The sequence below is a fragment of the Ranitomeya imitator genome, chromosome 3, assembly GCF_032444005.1.
Source record: "Ranitomeya imitator isolate aRanImi1 chromosome 3, aRanImi1.pri, whole genome shotgun sequence".
Lineage (NCBI taxonomy): Eukaryota > Metazoa > Chordata > Amphibia > Anura > Dendrobatidae > Ranitomeya > Ranitomeya imitator.
In genome coordinates, this window is record NC_091284.1 from 183,825,165 (window position 1) to 183,850,340 (window position 25,176).

A 25,176-nucleotide genomic window follows, 5' to 3' on the forward strand; every position below is an offset into this window, starting at 1 on the left:
ATACAGGAGGAGATGACACACACAGGTATATACTATATACAAGAGGAGATGACACACAGGTATATACTATATACAGGAGGAGATGACACACATATATACTATATACAGGGGAGATGACACACAGGTATATACTATATACAGGAGGAGATGACACACGTATATACTATTTACAGGAGGAGATGACATACAGGTATATACTATATAAAAGAGGAGATGACACATAGGTATATAGAGGAGGAGATGACCTACAGCAGGTATATACTATAAACAGGGGAGATGACATACAGGTATATACTATATACAGGAGATGACATACAGGTATATACTATATATAGGAGGAGATGACATACAGGTATATAATATATACAGGAGGAGATGACACGGGTATATACAATATACAGGAGGAGATGACATACAGCAGGTATATACTATTTACAGGGGAGATGACATACAGGTATATACTATATACAAGAGAAGACATACAGGTGTATACTATATATAAGGGAGATGACAAACATGTATATACTGAGGTGAAAATGTGAGGTGAAAATGAAAAGGTGTGAGTGCAAAATGAGAGGAGTGAGGGAAAATAGTGGATTGATCGGAAAATGACAGATGTGAGGTCGAAATAACAAGTGTTGGGGGGGAATGAGAGGAGTGAGGTGGAAAATGAGAGGTGTAAGGGAGAAAATGAGAGGTGTAAGGGAGAAAATGAGAGGCATGATGGGAAAATAAGAGACGTGAGGTGCTATAACTAACCACAGATATTTACTATGCCCAGGCAATGCCGGGCTCTTCAGCTAGTGTGTATAATATATATATAATTATAATAGCGTATTGAAGCCATAGGAATGCATGGCAGTCACAGGCATAACTGTGGTGATAGAACAAAGTCTGGTGTTATTGTGAATGGCCAGTATGTGTGTCGCAGAGGAAGCCACTCTGCACTGTCAGCCTGAAGTAAGGATGTTCTGAGACCTGTAGTACTACAAGTAAATGGTGTTGCTTAACAAGGGAGACTGACAGGGCTAGTTATGAGAGATGGATGTGTAAAACTAGCCACACACACATCTCCCACCTATGGGAGTGGTTACAAGTATGTAATGTGACCAGGGTGTGGGTCACATGGTCTCTGAGTGTGGACCTGAGTGGTTCTGTGCTGGAAGGTCCCGAAAGCCTAGGTGTTGGGAGTGCTGCCTGTCTCCCTGAAGAGCACGTGGTGTGACTCTGGTACTGGTGGCTTGGGTGTTGGATGGTCCCAGCCGGGGATGCATGTCCTGAATAGCACCCTGACAGGTCACCTATGTTGAGGACCTTGGACTGACGAGGAGTCAGCCTGTGGAGCAGGAGCTCCTGGAAGGTAACCCTGGACAAGGGGATTGTAATATACCTGAGAGAAGTTTTATCTGCTACATGAACAGACTGGAGGTCATGACATGTTTGTGGATGTATTGAAATGAACTTTATGTTATGTGGTTTATGATGGTTAACCCTTTCTGACATATGACGTACTATCCCGTCGAGGTGGGGTGGGCCTGTATGACCACCGATGGGATAGTACGTCATATGCTCCCCCCGTGAGCGTGGCCGATTGCGGCTGGGTGTCGGCTGACTATCGTAGCTGACATCCGGCACTATGTGCCAGGAGCGGTCATGGACCGCCCCTGGCACATTAACCCCCGGAACACCGGTATAGGGAAGCATCGCGCAGGGAGGGGGCTCCCTGCGTGCTTCCCTGAGACCCTCGGAGCAACGCAATGTAATCACGTTGCTCCGAGGGTCTCCTACCTCCTCCCTGCAGGAGAAGAGCAGGCGCTGGTAAGCCTGCAGCAGTGCACGTCAGATCGCTGATCTGACACAATGCTGTGCAAATTGTCAGATCAGCGATCTTACACAGTAGCGTGATGCCCCCCCTGGGGCAATGTTATAGTGTAAAATAAAAATATTCAGATGTGTAAAAAAAAAAAAAATATAAAAAAAAAATCCTAAATAAAGAAAATATATATATATATATATATATATATATATATATATATATATATATATATATATATATATATATATATTATTCCCATAAATACATTTCTTTATCTAAATAAAAAAAAAGGTACATATATTTAGTATCGCCGCGTCCGTAACGACCCAACCTATAAAACTGTCCCACTAGTTAACCCCTTAAGTGAACACCGTAAGGAAAAAATAAATAAAAATGAGGCAAAAAACAACGCTTTATTATCATACCACCAAACAAAAAGCGATCAAAAAGACGGATATAAATAACCATGGTACCGCTGAAAACGTCATCTTGTCCCGCAAAAAACGAGCCACCATACAGCATCATCAGCGGAAAAATTTAAAAGTTATAGTCCTCAGAATAAAGTGTTGCAAAAATAATTATTTTTTATATAAAATAGTTTTTATCGTATATAAGCGCCAAAACATAAAAAAATGATATAAATGAGGTATCTCTGTAATCGTACTAACCTGAAGAATAAAACTGCTTTATCAATTTTACGAAACGTGGAACGGTAAAACCCGCTCCCCCCCCCCCCCCAAAGAAATTTTTGAATAGCTGGTTTGTGGTCATTCTGCCTCACAAAAATTGGAATAAAAAGCGAATAACAAAATGTTACATGCCCAAAAATGGTACCAATAAAAACGTCAACTCGTCCCGCAAAAAACAAGACCTCACATGACTCTGTGGACCGAAGTATGGAAAAACCCCCTTCATCACCCCCTTAGTTAGGGAAAAGTAATAAAATTTAAAAAAGTACCGTATATACTCGAGTATAAGCCGAGATTTTCAGCCCAAATTTTTGGGCTGAAAGTGCCCCTCTCGGCTTATACTCGAGTCACGGTAGCGGTGGGGTCGACGGGTGAGGGGGTGAGGGCGCTGAGGTATACTTACCTAGTCCCAGCGATCCTCGCGCTGTCCCTGCCTTCCTCCCCGTCTTCTGTGCTGCAGCTTCTTCCCCTCTTCAGCGGTCACGTGGGACCGCTCATTACAGAAATGAATAGGCGGCTCCACCTCCCATAGGGGTGGAGCCACCTATTCATTTCTCTAATCAGCGGTGCCAGTGACCGCTGACAGGAAGAGGCTGCAGCACAGAAGACGGGGAGGAAGGCAGGGACAGCGCGAGGATCGCTGGGACTAGGTAAGTATGTTATATTTACCTGTCCACGTTCCAGCCGCCAGGCGCCGCTCCGTCTTCCCGGCGTCTGCGCTCTGACTGTTCAGGTCAGAGGGCGCGATGACGCATATCGTGTGCGCGGCGCCCTCTGCCTGATCAGTCAGTGCGGGGAGACGCCGGAACGAGACGCTGGGAGCTGCAATCAAGAGAGGTGAGTATGTGTTTTTGTTTTTTTTTTATTGCAGCAGCAGCAGCCATGGCACAGATTTATGTGCAGCATCTATGGGGCACAATGAACGCTGCAGAGCACTATATGGGGCATTTGTGCAGCATCTATGGGGCACAATGAACGCTGCAGAGCACTATATGGGGCATCTGTGCAGCATCTATGGGGCACAATGAACGCTGCAGAGCAATATATGGGGCATCTGTGCAGCATCTATGGGGCACAATGAACGCTGCAGAGCACTATATGGGGCATCTGTGCAGCATCTATGGGGCACAATGAACGCTGCAGAGCAATATATGAGGCATCTGTGCAGCATCTATGGGGCACAATGAACGCTGCAGAGCACTATATGGGGCATCTGTGCAGCATCTATGGGGCACAATGAACGCTGCAGAGCAATATATGGGGCATCTGTGCAGCATCTATGGGGCACAATGAACGCTGCAGAGCACTATATGGGGCATCTGTGCAGCATCTATGGGGCACAATGAACGCTGCAGAGCAATATATGGGGCATCTGTGCAGCATCTATCGGGCACAATGAACGCTGCAGAGCACTATATGGGGCATCTGTGCAGCATCTATGGGGCAATATGAACGGTGCAGAGCACTATATGGGGCATCTGTGCAGCATCTATGGGGCACAATGAACGCTGCAGTGCACTGTATGGGGCATCTGTGCAGCATCTATGGGGCACAATGAACGCTGCAGAGCAATATATGGGGCATCTGTGCAGCATCTATGGGGCACAATGAACGCTGCAGAGCACTATATGGGGCATCTGTGCAGCATCTATGGGGCAATATGAACGGTGCAGAGCACTATGGGGCATCTGTGCAGCATCTATGGGGCAATATGAATGGTGCAGAGCACTGTATGGGGCACAGATATTGGGCAATATGAACGGTGCAGAGCACTATATGGCACAGCTATGGGGAAATAATGATCTATTTTTATTTTTGAAATTCACCGGTAAATGCTGCATTTCCACCCTAGGCTTATACTCGAGTCAATAAGTTTTCCCAGTTTTTTTGTGGCAAAATTAGGGGGGTCGGCTTATACTCGGGTCGGCTTATACTCGAGTATATGCGGTATATATTTCCATTTTCCAATTAGGGCTAGGGTTGGGGCTAGGGTTAGGACCTAGGGTTAGGGCTAGGGTTGGGGCTAGTGTTAGGGTTAGGGTTTGCGTTAGGGTTGGGGCTAGGTTTGGGGTTAGGGCAACAGTTTGGGTTGGGGATAAAGTTAGGGTTTGGATTACATGTACTGTTGGGATTAGGGTTAGGGGTGTGTCAGGGTTAGGGGTGTGGTTAGGGTTATGGTTGGGATTAGTGTTAGGGGTGTGTTGGATTTAGGGGTGTGGTTAAGGTTGGGATTAGGGTTAGGGGTGTGTTGGAGTTAGGGGTGTGGTTGAGGTTAGGGGTGTGTTTGGGATTAGGGTTAGGGGCATGTTTGGGTTAGGGGTGTGGTTAGGGTTATGGTTAGAGTTGGGATTAGGGTTAGGGGAGTGTTGGGGTTAGGGGTGTGGTTAGGGTTATGGCTATAGTTGGGATTAGGGTTAGGGGTGTGTTTGGATTATGGTTTCAGTTGGAATTGGGGGTTTCCACTGTTTAGGCCCATCAAGGGATCCAATTCCAGCCAATTCTGCGTTGAAAAAGTAAAACAGTGCTCCTTCCCTTCCGAGCTCTCCCGTGCACAAAAAACGGGGGTTTACCCCAACATATCGGGTATCGGCGTCCTCAGGACAAATTGGACTACAACTTTTGGGGTCCAATTTCTCCTGTTACCCGTGGGAAAATACAAAACTGGGGGCTAAAAACCCTTTTTGTGGGAAAAAAATGATTTTTTATTTTCACGGCTCTGCGTTATAAACTGTAGTGAAACACTTGGGGGTTCAAAGTTCCCACCACACATCTAGAGAAGTTCCTTGGGGGGTCTAGTTTCCAATATGGGGTCACTTGTGGGGGTTTCTACTGTTTAGGTATATCAGGGGCTCTGCAAATGAAATGTGACGCCTGCAGACCAATCCATCTAAGTCTACATTCCAAACGGCGCTCCTTCCCTTCCGAGCTCTGCCATGCGTCCCAACGGTGGTCCTCTCCACATATGGGGTATCAGCGTACTCCGGACAAATTGGACAGCAACTTTTGTAGTCCAGTTTTTCCTGTTACCCTTGGGAAAATACAAAACTGGGGGCTAAAATATAATTTTTGTGAAAATTTTTTTTTTATTTTCACGGCTCTGCATTATAAACTGTAGTGAAACACTTGGTTCAAAGCTCTCACAACACATCTAGATAAGTTCTTTAGGGGGTCTACTTTCCAAAATAATGTCACTTGTGGGGGGTTTCAATGTTTAGGCATATCAGGGGCTCTCCAAACCCAACATGGCGTCCCATCTCAATTCCAGTCAATGTTGCATTGAAAAGTCAAACTGCGCTCCTTCCCTTCCGAGTTTTGCCATGCTCCCAAACAGTGGTTTACCTCCACATATCGGGTATCAGCGTACCCAGGACAAATTGCACAGCAACTTTTCGGGTCCAATTTCTTCTGTTAGCCTTGGGAAAATAAAAAATTGGGGTCGAAAAGATCATTTTTGTGAAAAAATATGATTTTTTTATTTTTACGGCTCTGCATTATAAACTTCTGTGAAGCACTTGGTGGGTCAAAGTGCTCACCACACATCTAGATAAGTTCCTTAGGGGGTCTACTTTCCAAAATGGTGTCACTTGTGGGGGGTTTCAATGTTTAGGCACATCAGTGGCTCTCCAAACGCAACATGGCGTCCCATCTCAATTCCAGTCAATTTTGCATTGAAAAGTCAAATAGCGCTCCTTCGCTTCCGAGCTCTCCCATCCGCCCAAACAGTGGTTTACCCCCACATATGGGTATCGGTGTACTCAGGACAAATTGTACAACTTTTGGGTCTATTTTCTCCTGTTACCCTTGGTAGAATAAAACAAATTGGAGCTGAAGTAAATTTTTTGTGAAAAAAAAGTTAAATGTTCATTTTTTTAAAAACATTCCAAAAATTCCTGGTGTCACACTTGGGTATTTTCTATCATATAGACCTCTCAAAATGACTTCAAATGAGATGTGGTCCCTAAAAAAAATAGTGTTGTAAAAATGAGAAATTGCTGGTCAACTTTTAACCCTTATAACTCCCTAACAAAAAAAAAATTGGTTCCAAAATTGTGCTGATGTAAAGTAGACATGTGAGGAAATGTTACTTGAGTATTTTGTGTGACATATCTCTGTGACTTAAGGGCATAAAAATTCAAGGTTGGAAAATTGCAAACTTTTCGCCAAATTTCTGTTTTTTTTGACAAATAAACGCAGGTAATATCAAAGAAATTTAACCACTATCATGAAGTACAATATGTCAGAGAAAACAATGTCAGAATCATCAGGATCCATTGAAGCGTTCCAGAGTTATAACCTCATAAAGGGACAGTGTTCAGAATTGTAAAAATTAGCTTGGACATTAACGTGCAAACCACCCTTGGGGGTAAAGGGGTTAATAAACCTAAGAGACTGATTTATATGAGGAAACCATGCCTGAGTGCTTGAATCCCATGCCAAGCAAGTGTCCCCCAAGACACGTATTCCTTATATGCATGGCTGATTTTTTGTATTATATTCCCACATATTGTCACTTTCTATCCTCAGTCCATTGTTTTTCATCCAACAACTGTCTCACATGTTACACTTTACTGTACTGTCATTTTCTTGGATCACTACCATGTCACTTTTGTGATGGCAGGCACTTTTTGTGTTGTTAGTGCTGGCTTTTTTCGTCTCAATAAACGTAATGTTTTATCCTTCACAATTATTGTCCTTTCATCTTTTTTTACCTCCTGTTCGGCTATTCCTCCTTGTTTATCAGGCCTCATATGCAATACTGTGTCCAGTTCTGGGCACCACGTTTAAAAAAAGACATGAACAGGCTGGAGCAAGTTCAGAGAAGAGCTACCAGGATGGGGAGCGGACTGCAAACTATGTCCTATGAGAAACGGTTAAAGGATCTGGGAATGTTTAGCTTGCTAAAAAGAAGCCTAAGAGGAGCTTGAGGCTATGTTCACACATATTCTAGAGGTCTGCAGATTTTTCCGCAGATTTTATGCGGATTTTGTGTGGATTCCACCTGCGGTTTTACACCTGTGGATTCCTATAGAGGAGCAGGTGTTAATCGCTGCGGAATCCGAACAAAGAATTGACATGCTGCGGAATGTAAACCACATCGTTTCCGCGCGTTTTTTCCGCAGCATGGGCACAGCGGTTTCTGGTTTCCATGGTACTGTAAACTTATGGAAAACCGCTGCAGACCCGCAGCTGCGGATCCGCAACAAAATCGGCAACGTGTGCACATACCCTGAATAGCTGTCCACAAATATCTGAAGGGATGTCACAGTGTAGAGGGATCTTCCTTATTCTCATTTGCACATGGAAACAAGAGAAGCAATGGAATGAAACTGAAAGGGAGAAGATACAGATTAGATATTGGAAAAAACTTTTTGACAGTGATGGTGATCAATGAGTGGAGCAGGCTGCCACGAGAGGTGGTGAGTCTCCTTCAATGGATAGAGAGACTGGAAAGGAAGTCAATGGAAGTCTCCAAACAGAGGCTGGACAGACACTGTCTGAGATGATTTAGTGAATCCTGCATTGAGCAGGGGGTTGGACACGATGACCCTGGAGGTCCCTTCCAACTCTTAACATACTATGATTCTATTAATCCACTTTGAAAATAAAGCAGTAGTGAGCATGTGTGAATGCTGATCTATCTGCTGTCTAAAGGAGAGATGGTTTCTTGTGCTCCCTAAAACTCAAATTGTTGGTCATCTGTTTTCTATGGATTAATTGGTGTCTCATGAGGTGGACCTCCAGTGGTAATTCGATTAGCATCTGTAATGAATAGGTGACATTGGCCATGACAGGGAAGGGTACTTGCTTGGCTATTAAAATACGCCAGTCAGCCAGTCCCCTTCACAAAACTATTCAAGGGTTGACAAAGAAATCTTTATCCTTTTGTTTAGGCTTGGATTGGTCCATAGGAAAACAGCTGAATCCCCCTTCTAGAACCAGAAACACATGGGCTACTTGCACACTGAACAAGTCTGTAGGAACCTGTTCACACACCACCAAAAATCTTGAAGACACAAAAAAGCACATTGAGGTCAAAAATACTCTGTTGTAAAAAAAAATCACAGTAATAAGCAAGTGCTAGTCAAAAGATGGAAAAAACATATTTAGTTGATATCCCCCTTCTGTAACATTGCATTTGATGCACTATATGCAGACAAGACACAGACTCTGTGGCCTGCCGTTGTGAGCAGTTATAGAACTAAAATGGCTTCTCTTTCAAGGCAAGGGCCAGGAATTAGACTGCTGAGAGGGCTCTCAAGACAGAAACAGTCCAAGGCAAGGGCATTAGGGTCCACCAATTCTCCCCTACTGTATACTTAGGGTTTTAACATAGACCATCAGTGTATGACTGGTTATTCTATCTTTGGGACCTCCATAGATCTGCAGTCACAGGGGTCTATATATAACAACTCTCAGGAATAAACATGGGTTCCCAATAAATCCAATTACTGTCTAATTGACTAAAAATCTAAACCCATATGTAAAAGGACTAATAAATGTATACTCCTATACTACTATTATACACAAAAAATGGAGTTCTATACACATAGAAATGTAAAAATTGCATAAACTTTATTCAAAGATACAAAATACATAGTAATAGACATTAAACAATAAAAAAGACGAATACCCTAGTAAGGATATATGTAAAACCTCAGCACAACTTAAATGTATTTGATAATACTCACACCAAACCCTGTAATATACTCTGCTCTATAGAAGCCGTATAACATCCAGTTAGTACCTAGCAACAAATATGTGTGCAGATCGCTGGATATGCATGTGCATATGTATGCTCTAATACTGTGTCATAGTGAACAGCATACATAGAAAGAAAAAAGATAGAGCACGATTACTGAGTAGAATATAAGGTTGTCTTACCCATGGTGGAGGGAAATAAGGTGCCGAGGTGCCAAGTCAACCCCCCTGACGCGCGTTTCGCGTTTGCTTGTTCACAAGAGGGAAAATTTTCCCTCTTGTGAACAAGCAAACGCGAAACGCGCGTCAGGGGGGTTGACTTGGCACCTCGGCACCTTATTTCCCTCCACCATGGGTAAGACAACCTTATATTCTACTCAGTAATCGTGCTCTATCTTTTTTCTTTCTATGTATGCTGTTCACTATGACACAGTATTAGAGCATACATATGCACATGCATATCCAGCGATCTGCACACATATTTGTTGCTAGGTACTAACTGGATGTTATACGGCTTCTATAGAGCAGAGTATATTACAGGGTTTGGTGTGAGTATTATCAAATACATTTAAGTTGTGCTGAGGTTTTACATATATCCTTACTAGGGTATTCGTCTTTTTTATTGTTTAATGTCTATTACTATGTATTTTGTATCTTTGAATAAAGTTTATGCAATTTTTACATTTCTATGTGTATAGAACTCCATTTTTTGAGTCACAGGGGTCTGTAGTGTGCTGGTGACAGATCTGGTACAGCTTTGTGGTTTCCGTGAATAGAGCCTATGTATACTGTAGAGGCCTAAATTGCTGTAATGAAGCACTCCCATTATTTGTATTATTCCCTAATCCTGTGTAAATGGTAGTGTTGTGGTGTGTTAATATACTCCCGATCTCTGTCCTCTCCGGTGTCCAGCGCTGGGGTCAATTGGTGAACGGGAAGTTGCTTGTAGCGTTCGCTCACATGTACATCGGATGAATACCATCCAATTTTTTATCGTTTAGCACTCGGACCAGTCTTATTCAATGGGGAAGTTCTGAATCTGAAATCTGAATCCAAGTGTCGTCCGATTTCCGCCAACTCACAGATTGGAGAAGAAGCTGAAATTTTGTAATCTACGTATCCAACATAATCGGGTCTCATTATTCTGACTCTCAGATCAAACTGAACAGTGTTAGTAGCATTATCGACCCAATTCCCTTGGATGAGAGAATCTGCGGTTGTATGAGCCTTGGAGCCTTATTCTGAAGCTCCCTAAGTGTACAGTGGGAAAGCGTCTTCTGGCTTTCATATAGGGCGCGGTGTGAGCCAGCGAAACGGGTGAGGCAGCACATGACTCAGCAGAGGACCGGATCTGTGCTGGAAACCAGAAAAGATGGCGACCACTGACTACATGAACACACTGCATTAACATTTACATAGGTTTACATAATAAAATAACGGGAGTGCGTCATTAAGTTGCTAAAATCCGAGAACCTTTTATGGATTGGGACTGACTTTTGGCTTAGCTCGCATGCATGCTCTACGCTGAGCTCTTGTAACACAGACATAAGGATTACAGCACTTTTTCTGATTTTATGTCCGGTCTCCATTAAACTGCATAAGTCTTCTCATTCCATAGTATATAAAAACGCAGGTACAAGGCACTAGAGGCTTCTGATTAGTTTACAGGTCTATAAAACGAAATGAGAGAAGTGAGCACATAACCAGACGCTGGGCTGGTTTGCTCCAGCCGTGTCTCGGTAGAAGCAGACCTATGCATGTCGTATATAGGTGTCCTCTGCGTTGCTGCTCGTCATATCCACCTTGCAGTTCTTTGCAGCTCGGTTAGTTAGCGGTCTGCGGCAGTCATTCCCTGACTATTTAATGTGGACTTCCTCCTGCCAAATAACCTTTTAACCCACACTGAACTTTATTCTCCCAGTCATTGTAGAAATTTCCAACAATCATTTGCAGATAGGCCACAAGAATTTCCTAGCCGCACAGTCTGTTATATCTGAATGCAGGGTCATTGAATTTACCCATGCCTTGTAAAGTCCAGTATCTGGTCATCCTCGGTGCCCATCACTAACATATACTCTACTATGATAGGAATTCATTAAATGTGCTGTAGGGTCCAGAGGCTGAAAGGGTATGAGGTGTAGGGATTTAGTCTTTTTTGTGGCTAAGGCTACGTTCACATTAGCGTTGTGCGCCGCTGTGTCGGCGACGCAACGCACAACGCACGCAAAAACGCACCAAAACGCACGCAAAAACGCTGCGTTTTGCGACGCATGTGTCGTTTTTTGCCGAAATTTGGACGCAAGAAAAATGCAACTTGTTGCGTTTTCTTGGTCCGACGCTTGCGGCAAAAAAGACGCATGCGTCGCACAACGCAACAAACAAAAACGCATGCGTCCCCATGTTAAATATAGGGGCGCATGACGCATGCGTCGCTGCTGCGTCGCCTGACGCAAACCCGACGCAAACTAGCATAACGCTAGTGTGAACGTAGCCTTAGACAAGGCAGTGCCTTTTTGCTATTTATCGCTGCTATATGAATCTTCTACATATAGTTGTAATTAGAATTTTCTGTAGTGTACCTGTCAGTAGCAGCCTGTATTCTGCACTGGATGTAGAAATAGGATCCTCTGCAGTCATGGATGCTTATTATTACATGTTTCCTATTTAAAGGTCCAGGTCCATTTACACGGACCAACTGATGGCACGATACGACTGGTAAACATTTGCTGATTGGCGATTGTTTGAATGCCAGTTTATACAAGAATACCAAAGTAAACAATTAGTTCTTATCCATCTATACTTGATCGCTCAGTGAACAAAGGCTGCCATAGTTCTCAGCAGTGCAACTCCTGTTTACATAGGACATTGCAAGCCCGAGAACAATGATTTTTTTTTTACACTGCACAGATTATTTGTCTCGATATAAAGGAGCAGTTTCCTCGTTCATCGGATGATCTGCTGCCTGTTTACATGGCAAGATAATAGTGAAATATTTAATGGCCGTGTCTTAGTGTGCAGAAACGTGGTCTGATCATACAGTATTTCCTGGGCAGGGGAGGAAGCAAAATAGAGTATACAGACAGGACAGCATTGGGTCACAGCTGATTCTTTCACATTGCTTAGAAACCAAAGGAAATGTTCGCAAAAAGAATCGGTTGCGATCCCCTGCTGTAATGTCTGTATACTCTTTTGCTTCCCCCCCGCCCAGGATCTGTGGTATAATCAGACCATATTCCTGCACTGAAGACACGGCCATTACACAGTACACAGCAGGGAACACATTCATAAGATTATCTCGGCACAGGAACATTTTTTTTCAACACATCCAATTGTGGAACTCTGTTTTTATTCCAAGATCTATTGATTAAAATGTATTTTATTCTTGAGAAAACCCCTTTAAGTAAAAAGTTATCAGTTTTTGATATGTTTAAGCTGTGTAAAGGCATTAAAAACAGATGCGTGTTTCTTGCGTATTTTCCACATCTATGAGGAAATTTCCCACAAAAAACTCAGAATACCCACAAGAGAAGTTGAAATGCTGCAGATGGAAATATTGCACCCCAGGTCTGTTTACGCAGTGTAAAAAAAGAAGCACAGTGGACATGATATTTCTGTAGATCCCATCCACTTTGATGTTACAGTAAAATTCCATGTTTTTTTGCCACAGTAAAATGCCATGTTTTTTGCCTCAGTAAAATGCCATGTTTTTTGCCTCAGTAAAATGCCATGTTTTTTTGCCACAGTAAAATGCCATGTTTTTTTGCCACAGTAAAATGCCATGTTTTTTGCCTCAGTAAAATGCCATGTTTTTTGCCACAGTAAAATGCCATGTTTTTTTGCCACAGTAAAATGCCATGTTTTTTGCCACAGTAAAATGCTATGTTTTTCGCCGCAGCAAAAATACAGAGCGTCAAAAACGCAGTAAAAGCTCATTGGGGTTATGAACCAAGTTGTGAATATTTGAGGAGGATTTGGAGAGATTCTGCTCAATTTCTGGTCCAAAAAATAAATGTGAACATATGCTAACTTACACAGTTTTTGGAGCAGAAGCTGACCAGAATCTCAGCATATCCTCATCATAATCTGAAAGCTCTACGTTTTGAGGATTTTTAAGTTTTATCATGGCCATGAAGCACATTTTCGATTGTTACATGTGTACAACATCAGAACCACTGCCAGCACACAAATGCAGTGCCAAAACCACAGTAAGTACATTAATAAATCACTAAGCTTAGTATAGCAATCAATTGCAATGTCAGGTCAGCCCCATATACAATTCTAACTCGTGAGCCTACAACTCCCAGTATGTCTTTAACAATGATATGGAGATACTGGGAATTGTTATCAGTCATCATCAGACTGTAGACCATAAAGGAACCACAGCACTGATGAGACATAGGCACTATCACAAATAGACATTTGCACCCAGGTACCTTATAGGCAACATCTTTTCTGGTTGAAATTGACCCATCTCTTTTGTCTCCGTGGAGCACAGATACCATGATGACATTTCATACCCATACAGTCATGGCCAAAAGTATTAACACCCCTGCAATTCTGTCAGATAATACTCATTTTGTTCCTGAAAACGATTGCAAACACAAATTATTTGGTATTATTGTCTTCATTTAATTTGTCTTAAATGAAAAAAACACAAAAAGTATTGTCCTAAAGCCAAATTGGATATAATTCCACACCAAACATAAAAAAGGGGTGGACAAAAATATTGGCACTATTCGAAAAATCATGTGATGCTTCTCTAATTTGTGTAATTAACAGCACCTCTAACTTACATGTGGCACCGAACAGGTGTTGGCAATAACTAAATCACACTTGTAGCCAGTTGACATGGATTAAAGTTGACTCAACCGCTGTCCTGTGTCCTTGTGTGTACCACATTGAGCATGGAGAAAAGAAAGAAGACCAAAGAACTGTCTGAGGACTTGAGAAACCCAATTGTGAGGAAGCATGAGCAATCTCAAGGCTACAAGTTCATCTCCAAAGACCTTAAGGTTCCTGTGTCTACCGTGCGCAGTGTCATCAAGAAGTTTAAAGCCCATGGCACTGTGGCTAACCTCCCTAGATGTGGACGGAAAAGAAAAATTGACAAGAGATTTCAACGCAAGATTGTGCGGATGTTGGATAAAGAACCTCAACTAACATCCAAACAAGTTCAAGCTGCCCTGCAGTCCGAGGGTTCAACAGTGTCAAACCGTACTATTCGTCGGCATCTGAATGAAAAGGGACTGTATGGTAGGAGACCCAGGAAGACCCCACTTCTTACCCCGAGAAATAAAAAATGCCAGGCTGGAGTTTGCCAAAACTTACCTGAAAAAGCCTAAAACGTTTTGGAAGAATGTTCTCTGGTCAGATGAGACAAAAGTAGAGCTTTTTGGGCAAAGGCATCAACATAGAGTTTACAGGAGAAAAAAAGAGGCATTCAAAGAAAAGAACACGGTCCCTACAGTCAAACATGGCGGAGGTTCCCTGATGTTTTGGGGTTGCTTTGCTGCCTCTGGCACTGGACTGCTTGACCGTGTGCATGGCATTATGAAGTCTGAAGACTACCAACAAATTTTGCAGCATAATGTAGGGCCCAGTGTGAGAAAGCTGGGTCTCCCTCAGAGGTAATGGGTCTTCCAGTAGGACAATGACCCAAAACACGCTTCAAAAAGCACTAGAAAATGGTTTGAGAGAAAGCACTGGAGACTTCTAAGGTGGCCAGCAATGAGTCCAGACCTGAATCCCATAGAACACCTGTGGAGAGTTCTAACAATGGCAGTTTGGAGAAGGCACCCTTCAAATATCAGGGACCTGGAGCAGTTTGCCAAAGAAGAATGGTCTAAAATTGCAGCAGAGCTTTGTAAGAAACTCATTGATGGTTACCGGAAGCGGTTGGTCGCAGTTATTTTGGCTAAAGGTTGTGCAACCAAGTATTAGGCTGAGGGTGCCAATACTTTTGTCTGGCCCATTCTTGGAGTTTTGTGTGAAATGATCAATGTTTTGCTTTTTGCTTCATTCTCTTTTGTGTTTTTTCATTTAAGACAAATTAAATGAAGATAATAATACCAAATAATTTGTATTTGCAATCATTTTCAGGAAGAAAATGAGTATTATCTGACAGAATTGCAGGGGTGTCAATACTTTTGGCCATGACTGTAGCTTGTCTCTGCAGAATTCCCTATCCTCAGTTTTCAGCAGTACTTTCCGACACTTATTTTTAAGGTCATTGTATCTCCCACGCTGCACCCCTGATAATTGCCCATACTTCCTGCTCAAAATATCCCCCCTACTTTTCCACTCTACAAAATGTCCCCCCTACACTGCCCTTCTTCAAAATATTCTCCCTACACACTGCCCCTCTGCAAAATTTCCTCCTCACGCTGCCCCTTTCAAAGATATACCTCCCCACACTGCCCCTCTGCATAATTTCCCCCGCACACGGCCACTCCCCAAAATACTCACCTCACACACTGTCCCTTTCCAAAATATCAACACCACAATGCAAAACAAAATACCCTTCCACACTGCCACTCTCCAAAATATCCCTCAATATGGCCTCTCTCCAAAATATCCTTCCACACTGACTCTCTTCAAAATACTATTGGCCACACAGCTTCTTCTCCTCTGTGGCACTTCGCGGCTTAGGCAGCAGTGTTCTAACCTCATCACGCTGGTGCACGTTGGGGCCAGGACTGATGAGCGATCCTCTGCCCCAGACCAGCGCTCACCTGTTTTTCAAGCGCAAATATATTTGAATATAGCGGAAAAGGGTCTCCTTGACAGCTCTGCAGGCCGCACAATAACCTTTGGCGGGCCGTATGTTGCAGGATTGAACTAGAGATTGCTGTAGCAGTAGAAAGGCCTGTGCAGCTTATAATCTCCAACTATGAAAACTACCTTACCAACACCTCGGGGGCACCTCACTGCTGAGTCCAGCCTTACAGTTTGAGGAGCATGGTACTAGGTTAAAGGGATAGCCTGGTTTAGAAAACCTATTGTCCTATTTTATATCCGTACATTTTTAGTTCATAGAACATCTCTTGGCCAAAATGGAGTAGATATACATAGAGTGTCACCGAAGAACCTGTGCTGTCCTGCCTTACACAAACGTCCCACAAGTTAGGATGGACACTACGTAATACATAATGTCACTACAGGGAAATGACAAGATTACCCAGAGTTTGCAGCTGATTGTGAAATGTTACACCTTGAGATCATCTTATTGTCAAGGCAGCCTTCTACTAAGTACAGATTGTCCACAGCGAGGCATCCACCTAATCCATTTACCAGGAAGTTCTGTACTAAAAGTGGATCTACAAGTAGACATGAATGCATTAGTTCTATTTTTGATGCTCTAAAGACCAAGACTCCTAAGAGCTGTAGGTTTTGCTGTAGACATTTGTGATTTGAGCCAATTCCAGACAGATGACCCAGGATTAAGTCTCCAAAGAACCTCAAGGCCCCGTCACACATAGCGACGCTTAAGCGATCCCGACAACGATATGACCTGTCAGGGATCGTTGCTGCGTCGCTATGTGGTCGCTGGTGAGATGTCACACAGTGTGATCTCCCCAACGACGCAGCAGCGATGGGGCGAACTGTAGCGACCTGTAGCGACCTGTAGAACGATGCTATTTCATGATGATTCAATGGGACGTCCTGTCAACGAGGTCGTTGGTAAGGTGTCAAACACAGCGATGTGTGCTACCCAGCGGGACCTCAACGGTCAAAAAATGGCCCAGGCCATTCCGACACGACCAGCGATCTCACAGCAGGGGCCTGATCGCTGATACGTGTCACACATAGCGAGATCGCTACTGAGATCGCTGTTGCGTCACAAAACTTGTGACTCAGCAGCAATCTCGCTAGCGATCTCGCTATGTGAGACGGGGGCTTTAGTCGGCACATTTTTTTATCCCACCTGATGAGATAAAGGGGTAAGTAGACCTTGTTCCCACATCATTGCCACTGGTGCCCATGTGATGATCAGTATATGCAGAGCACTTGTGGGCATGTCTCCTCTCTTTGTCCTGTAGATAACCTCTTATCTCTATCTCTTGTATACAAAATTATCTGTAGTCTATAGGGCTAATATTTGGGGGCTCAAAGACAAAGATCCAAACATGATTTATTTCCAGATATTAACATGGTTGTGTACTTCTACATCATCAATGATGTCTGGGGAATATTTACTAAAGGGCACAAAGTAACATTACCATTGTGTAGCCAAGAGACTGTTGGCGTCCTCTGGGAAATTCCCATTTACCCTTACTTAAAAATTTGTTTTTAACTTTTTTTACTTATTTTCTTTTAACAAAGTTAGCAAATATATATAATAAAAAGGAAACGGTTTGTTTGGTACCATATTGAAAAAAAGTTTATTGCTCCTGACAAATCCCTTTATATGGTTTTCAAAAATGGGATAAAAGACCAAGCACTTGACTTGTAAATTTCCATGTGGTGTCACTCCTCCTGTCACCACCTACTTGACTCCAGCGATGATGGGCTATCATGGATTGTATGCCGCAAAGGCCAGTAATTGTCTGCAGTGGTCAAGTAAACAATTGTAAATGGGGATCGAGGAGCATTTGCAGTAACAATCATTCCAAATTAACAACTTTTAAACAGGCCATCAATCGCTTGGTGTAATTTATTCTGATGGGTTATATTGAAATGACGATGTGGGAAGAGATGTAGCACTATGGGTCGTTGTAATGAGATCGCAAGATGTCCTTGTCTAAGATTAAAATTTTTGTTTGGTCAATTGCTACCGATGGAGGGTGGTTTTGCCGGCCAAGCCAACCAGGCACTTTCTTTTTAGTCTTTGCACTAGCATGATACAAGTTGGCTGCAAGTTGTTTTTTTTTCTCCCTCTCTTATATATCTATACCTGACTGTTTGGTATAATGTGATTGCTGGATTTTTAGACGTCCAAGCAGAAGATCTGATTGAAGACCAGAATAAATTGTAGGCATGTTGGTAGTAACAATCATTCCGATTAACAACCATCCTCAACAGGCTGCCAATCAGTTTTTGGTCATGTGTGATGACTTTTGGGCACACACACAAAATCTTGATTATTGGCACCTTATTGCCCCATGTAAATAGGAGATGTGATGCCGATTACACGATTGTCTACGTGCACAGAACGATCGTATTTGCAATCTTTCTGTGCGTGTGTAATGTTTATTAGCCTATCTAAACCAGTCAGGAAAGTACCGATGATTGGCTTATATGTATCGGATCGGTGGTTGTTGTTGTTGCTAGGACTGTCTCATGTAAAACTGCTATTAGGCTTGGCAGAGCAGACATTTCCTGCCATTTTGAGTGTTTTGAGATAACACAAGGAAGTAGAGACCAGTAGGAACCCTTCTGTTAAAGTGTGAAAAACCCACAATGGCCACTGAAATAACTTGAATATTACAAAAGTAATTTTCAATTTACTGAATATCAACTAATGAAAATCAGAACCTGCTTTCAAATTGTGGTTCAATAGAAAAATATATATAGTTTCTCTTTTTTTTAAATAATGGACTTTGCTGATCTAACTGTTTTTTTATACATGTTTTGCTGATAGAGTGAAGAAGATAGATACGTGTTCGCGGCTGAATGGTATGACCCAAATGCCGCTCTGCAGAGGCGGTACCAGCTCCTTTACTATCCCAAGGATGGTTCTGTGGAAATGGTGAGTTTTATATGATGTGAAGCACTTTTACCAGTCTTCTGCCAAAATTGAATTTGTTTACTCTGTAGAAGTTACGGTATATTTAGTGGAGAACAAATGTAAATGGCCTGTAAAGAAAATATACCGGTAATTGAAATCCGCTCATCTAAATCTTCCCCAAAATACTTAAGGTCACACAGTGCAGATGGAAATGAAAGATTTCCATCTCCAAGTGTAGAAAGGTTCCTTACCTAGAATAGATATAGAGACGACCACATCAAAACCCTGTCATGGGCAGCCCAATCTCCAGACCTGAACCCCATTGAAAACCTCTGGAATGTAATCAAGAGGAAAATGAACTGCTTACATTTTTGTGCCAGAAGCAGTGTGAAAGACTGGTGGAAAGCATGCCAAGACACATGAAAGCTGTGATTAAAAATCATTGTTATTCCACAAAATATTGATTTCTGAACTCTTCCTGAAAACATTAGTATTGTTGTTTCTAAATTATTATGAACTTGTTTTCTTTGCATTATGTGAGATCTGAAAGCACTGTTTTTTTTTTTTTTTTAATTTTGACCATTTCTCCTTTTCAAAAAAATAAATACAAAATGTATTGCTTGGAAATTCGGAGACGTTGTCAGAAGTTTATAGAATAAATGAACAATTTACATTTTACTCAAAAATAAACTTAGAAAGAGAAAAATCAGATCAGACAAACTGAACATTTTGCAGTGGTCTCTTCATTTTTGCCAGAGCTGTATATTGATGGTATGTGGGTAGTATAAGTCATCAAAGTCTGCGACTTAACCATTGGGACTGTCAAAAATGCCTATAACTAGGGCTCGCTGACTTTTCTTTGATGTCGCCCTGCTCCCAAACCGCACTGTGAGTTCCCATCTAGGCATTGTTGGATTCCCATGCATTATATTCCCCTTACTGTACGTCGATGGCATGCTGTATTGACAATGATGGGCAATACTTGGACCAAATTTACAACATCAGTGTGCAGATTTTATTTATTTGGCACAAGTACAAGAAAACTTTTGCCATTTTCAACTACAGAACCGGTCTGGAAACACTGCACTGTTCATATCTTTTCTATGGCCTACTACCATATAAAAATTTTTTTAATAAACAGAAATGTTAAATATACCTTTATTTGATTACTATTGCAGTTCATACTGTGGTGATCAGACGTCCCTGGAAAGATCAGGCTGATTTGTAGAATGAGAATCCACCTCTGTGTTAATTTCCTGTTCGCTAATAATATGCTAATGGTACCCAAAAATGTGTCTCGTCTCTCATATTCGGCATGCAAATAAATTTCTGTTTTTATGTTGTTGACATGCATGGCTGCAGTATTTTGATTGTATTAACATAATAATGCGGGCTGAAATAACTAGTGCCACCATTGAAAAACGGTTCAAAAGGGTGAATTTTCAAGGTTTACGTTTGAAAATCATCTCAAGAATCTTATTTGGAAAGCCGCGGGTTAGGCTCTTAATGGAATTCTTTTTTATTTGTATGCTGCAGATGAGAACTACTCTTTAATTACAATGTTATGGTGAATGCTGAGGTTTCCAAGGGGTGAATAATTATGATGGTTTATATTCAAATTGCGATGCGAAGAGATGTAGCACTGCGGGTCTTTGTAATGAGTTGGCAAGATGTCATTGTCTAAGATTCAAATGATTGTTTAGGCAATTGCTACATGTGGAGGGCATCTTTGCCCGGCAAGCCAACTAGGTAATTTTTTATTTTTCTTGTCTAATTTGCACTAGAATGATACAAGCTAATCAAAACTTTGCTTTCTAGGTCCCTGCTTCCTCTCTTATATACTTACAGTAGCGACCAAAACTATTGCTTTTTTTTTTTTAAAGTTACCACTTCGGTCTGATTGTTATAATTCCATTTTCCCGGTGATTTTAGTAAATCGGAAGCAAATAATTGTCAGCTATAAGGATGAAAATTGTGTCTGACATTGTTTTATCCCTTTATGTGTTAGTTTTCAACTTTTGCTTGGCCAAATGTTTTGCATACTTGTCAAGGATAGTTGAATTTTGTATAAAATATTTAATTTTTTTTTGTTTGTGTGCTTTTCGGTTAAATCATGGCAAAGACCAAGCCAAATTTATCACCAAATGGCAGGAAGCTTATTATTCTAAGAGTGAAGTCAGGCAAAAGCCAAAAAGAGGTAGCTATGAAATTCAACTGTTCTCAGTCAAGTGTCAAGTATAATAACGAAAAAAAGAAGGTTATGGAATAGCTGACAAACCTAGAAGTGGACGACCACAGAAAATTTCCTCCAAAGTTGATCACGTTATTAAGAAAAAGTGCTGTACAGATTTTGCACAAAATTAACAAAGAATATGGGGTCAAAGTGAGTTGCCAAACTGTGGTGCGACGGCCAAGAGCAGTAGGGTTGAACGTACGCGTTCCAGTCAAGAAGCCTTTCATCTCTGCAAAGAACCGGAAGGTCCGAATTGAGTTTGCCAAAGAACACAGCCAATGGAAAGAGTCATGTTAGTCTAAGGTGTTGTGGACAGATGAATTCAAATTTAGTCTGTTTGTTATTGATGGCAAGCACTATATATATACCGCTCAATTGGGAAAACGTAATGATGCAAGGTACCAAACACCTACAGTAAAATATGTTGGTGGCAATGTCATGGTTTGGTGCTGCTTTTCTGCATCTACTATTGGCCATCTTCATAGAATTGATGGAAATATGAATGCTACCATGTACAAGGATATACTGGAAAATTTAATGCTGACACATGGTAAAGCCAAAGTAGGCAGGGGCTGGAAAGTCCAGCAAGACAATGATCCTAAGAACCCATCCAATGTACTGAAAAATTGGTTTGCAAAGAAAAATGAAAAAAGTTCACCTGTTGCAACTGCCTAGCCAATCACCTGATTTAAACCCTACAGAGCACCTTTGGGAGGAGTTAGGGTGACGAGTTGGGGCCAGTAGCCATAGCCATAGCAATACAGATGAATTGTTTGCAGATTTGCAAATGAAATGGCTGAATCCTAGACAGGCTCGATGGTCCCTGTTTTTCTCCCGTTTTGATTTTGTCGTCTCGTACATTCTTGGTACTAAGAATGTTAAGGCGGATGCCCTCTCTAGGAGTTTTCTTCCTGATTCCCCTGGGGTTCTTGAGCCGGTGGGCATTTTGAAGGAAGGGGTGATTCTTTCCGCCATCTCCCCTGATTTGCGATGGGTTCTTCAGGAATTTCAGGCTGATAAGCCTGACCGCTGTCCTGTGGGGAAACTGTTTGTTCCTGATAGATGGACTAGTAAAGTGATTTCTGAGGTTCATTGTTCTGTGTTGGCTGGCCATCCTGGGATTTTTGGTACCAGAGATTTGGTTAGTAGGTCCTTTTGGTGGCCTTCTTTGTCACGGGATGTGCGTTCTTTTGTGCAGTCCTGTGGGATTTGTGCGCGGGCTAAGCCTTGCTGTTCTCGCGCTAGTGGGCTGCTTTTGCCATTGCCGGTCCCTGAGAGACCTTGGACGCATATTTCTATGGATTTTATTTCCGATCTTCCTGTTTCCCAAAGCATTTCGGTTATCTGGGTTGTCTGTGACCGATTTTCTAAGATGGTTCATTTGGTGCCTTTGCCTAAATTGCTTTCTTCTTCTGATTTGGCTCCGTTGTTTTTTCAGCATGTGGTACGTTTGCATGGTATTCCGGAGAATATTGTGTTCGACAGAGGTTCCCAGTTTGTTTCTAGGTTTTGGCGGGCCTTTTGTGCCAAGCTGGGCATTGATTTGTCTTTTTCCTCTGCATTTCATCCTCAGACAAATGGCCAGACTGAGCGAACTAATCAGACTTTGGAGACATATTTGAGATGCTTTCTGTCTGCTGATCAGGATGATTGGGTGGCTTTTTTGCCATTGGCCGAGTTTGCCCTTAATAATCGGGCTAGTTCGGCTACTTTGGTTTCACCTTTTTTTGTAATTTTGGTTTTCATCCTCGTTTTTCTTCTGGGCAAGTTGAGCCTTCTGACCTTCCTGGTGTGGATTCTGTGGTCGACAGGTTGCAGCAGATTTGGGCTTATGTGGTGGACAATTTGGTGCTAACCGTCGTCGGTGTGTTGGTTCCCGGCTTCGCGTTGGTGATCTGGTTTGGTTATCTTCCCGTCATGTTCCTATGAAGGTTTCTTCCCCTAAGTTTAAGCCTCGATTTATTGGTCTTTATAGGATTTCTGAGATTATTAATCCGCTGTCATTTCACCTGGCGCTTCCGGCCTCTTTTGCAATTCATATATGATGGAATATAGGCTGAACTGGATGGACAAATGTCTTTTTTCGGCCTTACTAACTATGTTACTATGTTTATAATGTCTTCCATAGATCTTTGTTGCGGAAATATGTGGAGCCCGTTGTTCCCTCTGTTGATCCTCCGGCCCCTGTATTAGTCGATTGGGAGTTGGAATATGTTGTTGAGAAGATTTTGGATTCCCGTTTTTCACGGCAGAAGCTTCAGTACCTTGTCAAGTGGAAGGGTTATGGCCAGGAGGATAATTCTTGGGTTTCTGCCTCTGATGTCCATGCCGTTGATTTGGTTTGTGCCTTTCATCGGGCTCATCCTGATCGGCCTGGGGGCTCTGGTGAGGGTTCGGTGACCCCCTCCTCAAAGGGGGGTACTGTTGTGAATTCAGCTTTTGGGCTCCCTCCGGTGATTGTAGAGGGTAATGCAGTTGTGCCTGGACTGCAGGAGTGGACAGGTGTATCTACTAATTGCAAAACTGACTGGGGTATATAGCTTTGCAGGATCCTTTAGTCAGTGCCAGTTGTCCATTGTTCTTGAAGGATTCACTTCCCTGCTGGTCTCTCCAGTTTGCTGTGTTTTTCTACAAAGATAAGTCCTGGCTTTGTTTTTGCTGTCCACCTGCTGTGGACCTTATAGTTCTGTGCATTTTCTTGTTTTTGTCTTGTCCAGCTTAGTCTGTGAAGGATTTTTTGCAGCCTTGCTATTTCTCTGGAGATGCAGATATACCCCCCATGTCTTTAGTCAGATGTGGTGATTCGTATTTTCTGCGGTGGATATTTTCTAGTGTTTTTATACTGACCGCATAGTACTCTGTTCTATTCTTTCTTTTTAGCTAGTATGGCCTCCTATGCTAAAATCTGATTTCATATCTGCGTATGTTATAGCAGTCACAGACCGCTCCTGGCACATTAACCCCCGGAACACTGCGATCAAACATGATCGCAGTGTTGCGGCGGCATAGGGAAGCATCATGCAGGGAGGGGGCTCCCTGCATGCTTCCCTGAGACCCTCGGAGCAATGCAATGTGATCGCATTGCTCCGAGGGTCTCCTACTTCCTCCTCCCTGCAGGCCCCAGATCCAATATGGTCGCGGGGCTGCTTCCGGGTCCTGCAGGGAGGTGGCTTGCAAGCGCCTGCTCAGAGCAAGCACTTGCAAGCGTCCCTGCAGAGCCAGTCAGATCGCTGATCTGACTCAGTGCTCTGCAAAGTGCCAGATAAGCGATCTGACCATATAACATGATGCCAACCCCTGGGGCAAAGTTATAAAGTAAAAAAAAAATATTCACATATGTAAAAATAAATAAATAAATTCTTAAATAAAGAAAAAAATATACATATATACTGTTCCCATAAATACATTTTTTTTACCTAAAAAAAAACAAAACAATAAAAGTACACATATTTAGTATCGCCGCGTCCGTAACCACCCCGACCTATAGAACTGTCCCAATAGTTAACCCCTTCAGTGATCACCGTAAAAAAAAGAAAAAAAGGCAAAAAACAACGCTGTTTTATCATACCGCCGAACAAAAAGTGGAATAATACGCGATCAAAAAGACGGATATAAATTACCATGGTACCGCTGAAAACGTCATCTTGTCCCGCGAAAAATTAGCCGCCATACAGCATCATCAGCAAAAAATAAAAAAGTTATAGTCCTCAGAATAATGCGATGCAAAAACAATTATTTTTCTATAAAATAGTTTTTATCCTATTAAAGCGCCAAAACATAAAAAAATGATATAAATCAGGTATTGCTGTAATTGTACTGACCCGAAGAATAAAACTGTTTTATCAATTTTTACCAAACGTGGAATGGTATAAGCACCCCCCCCCCAAAAAAGAAATTTGTGAATAGCTGGTTTTTGCTCATTCTGCCTCACAAAAATCGGCATAAAAAGCGAACCAAAAAATGTCACATGCCCGAAAATGGTACCAATAAAATCATCAACTCGTTCTGCAAAAAACAAGACCACACATGACTCGGTGGACCAAAATATGGAAAAATTATAGCTCTCAAAATG

General features: G+C 42.2%; 1 protein-coding gene across 1 annotated transcript in view; it reads left to right on the plus strand.

Annotated features, from left to right (window-relative positions):
- Nucleotides 1-25,176, plus strand: part of NME7 (NME/NM23 family member 7) — a 373,917-nt gene that overhangs the window by 61,298 nt on the left and 287,443 nt on the right. Inside the window, exon 2 of the mRNA XM_069761686.1 lies at nucleotides 18,785-18,892. Coding sequence (XP_069617787.1) covers nucleotides 18,785-18,892 — 108 coding nt within the window. The remainder of the gene's footprint in view (nucleotides 1-18,784; nucleotides 18,893-25,176) is intronic.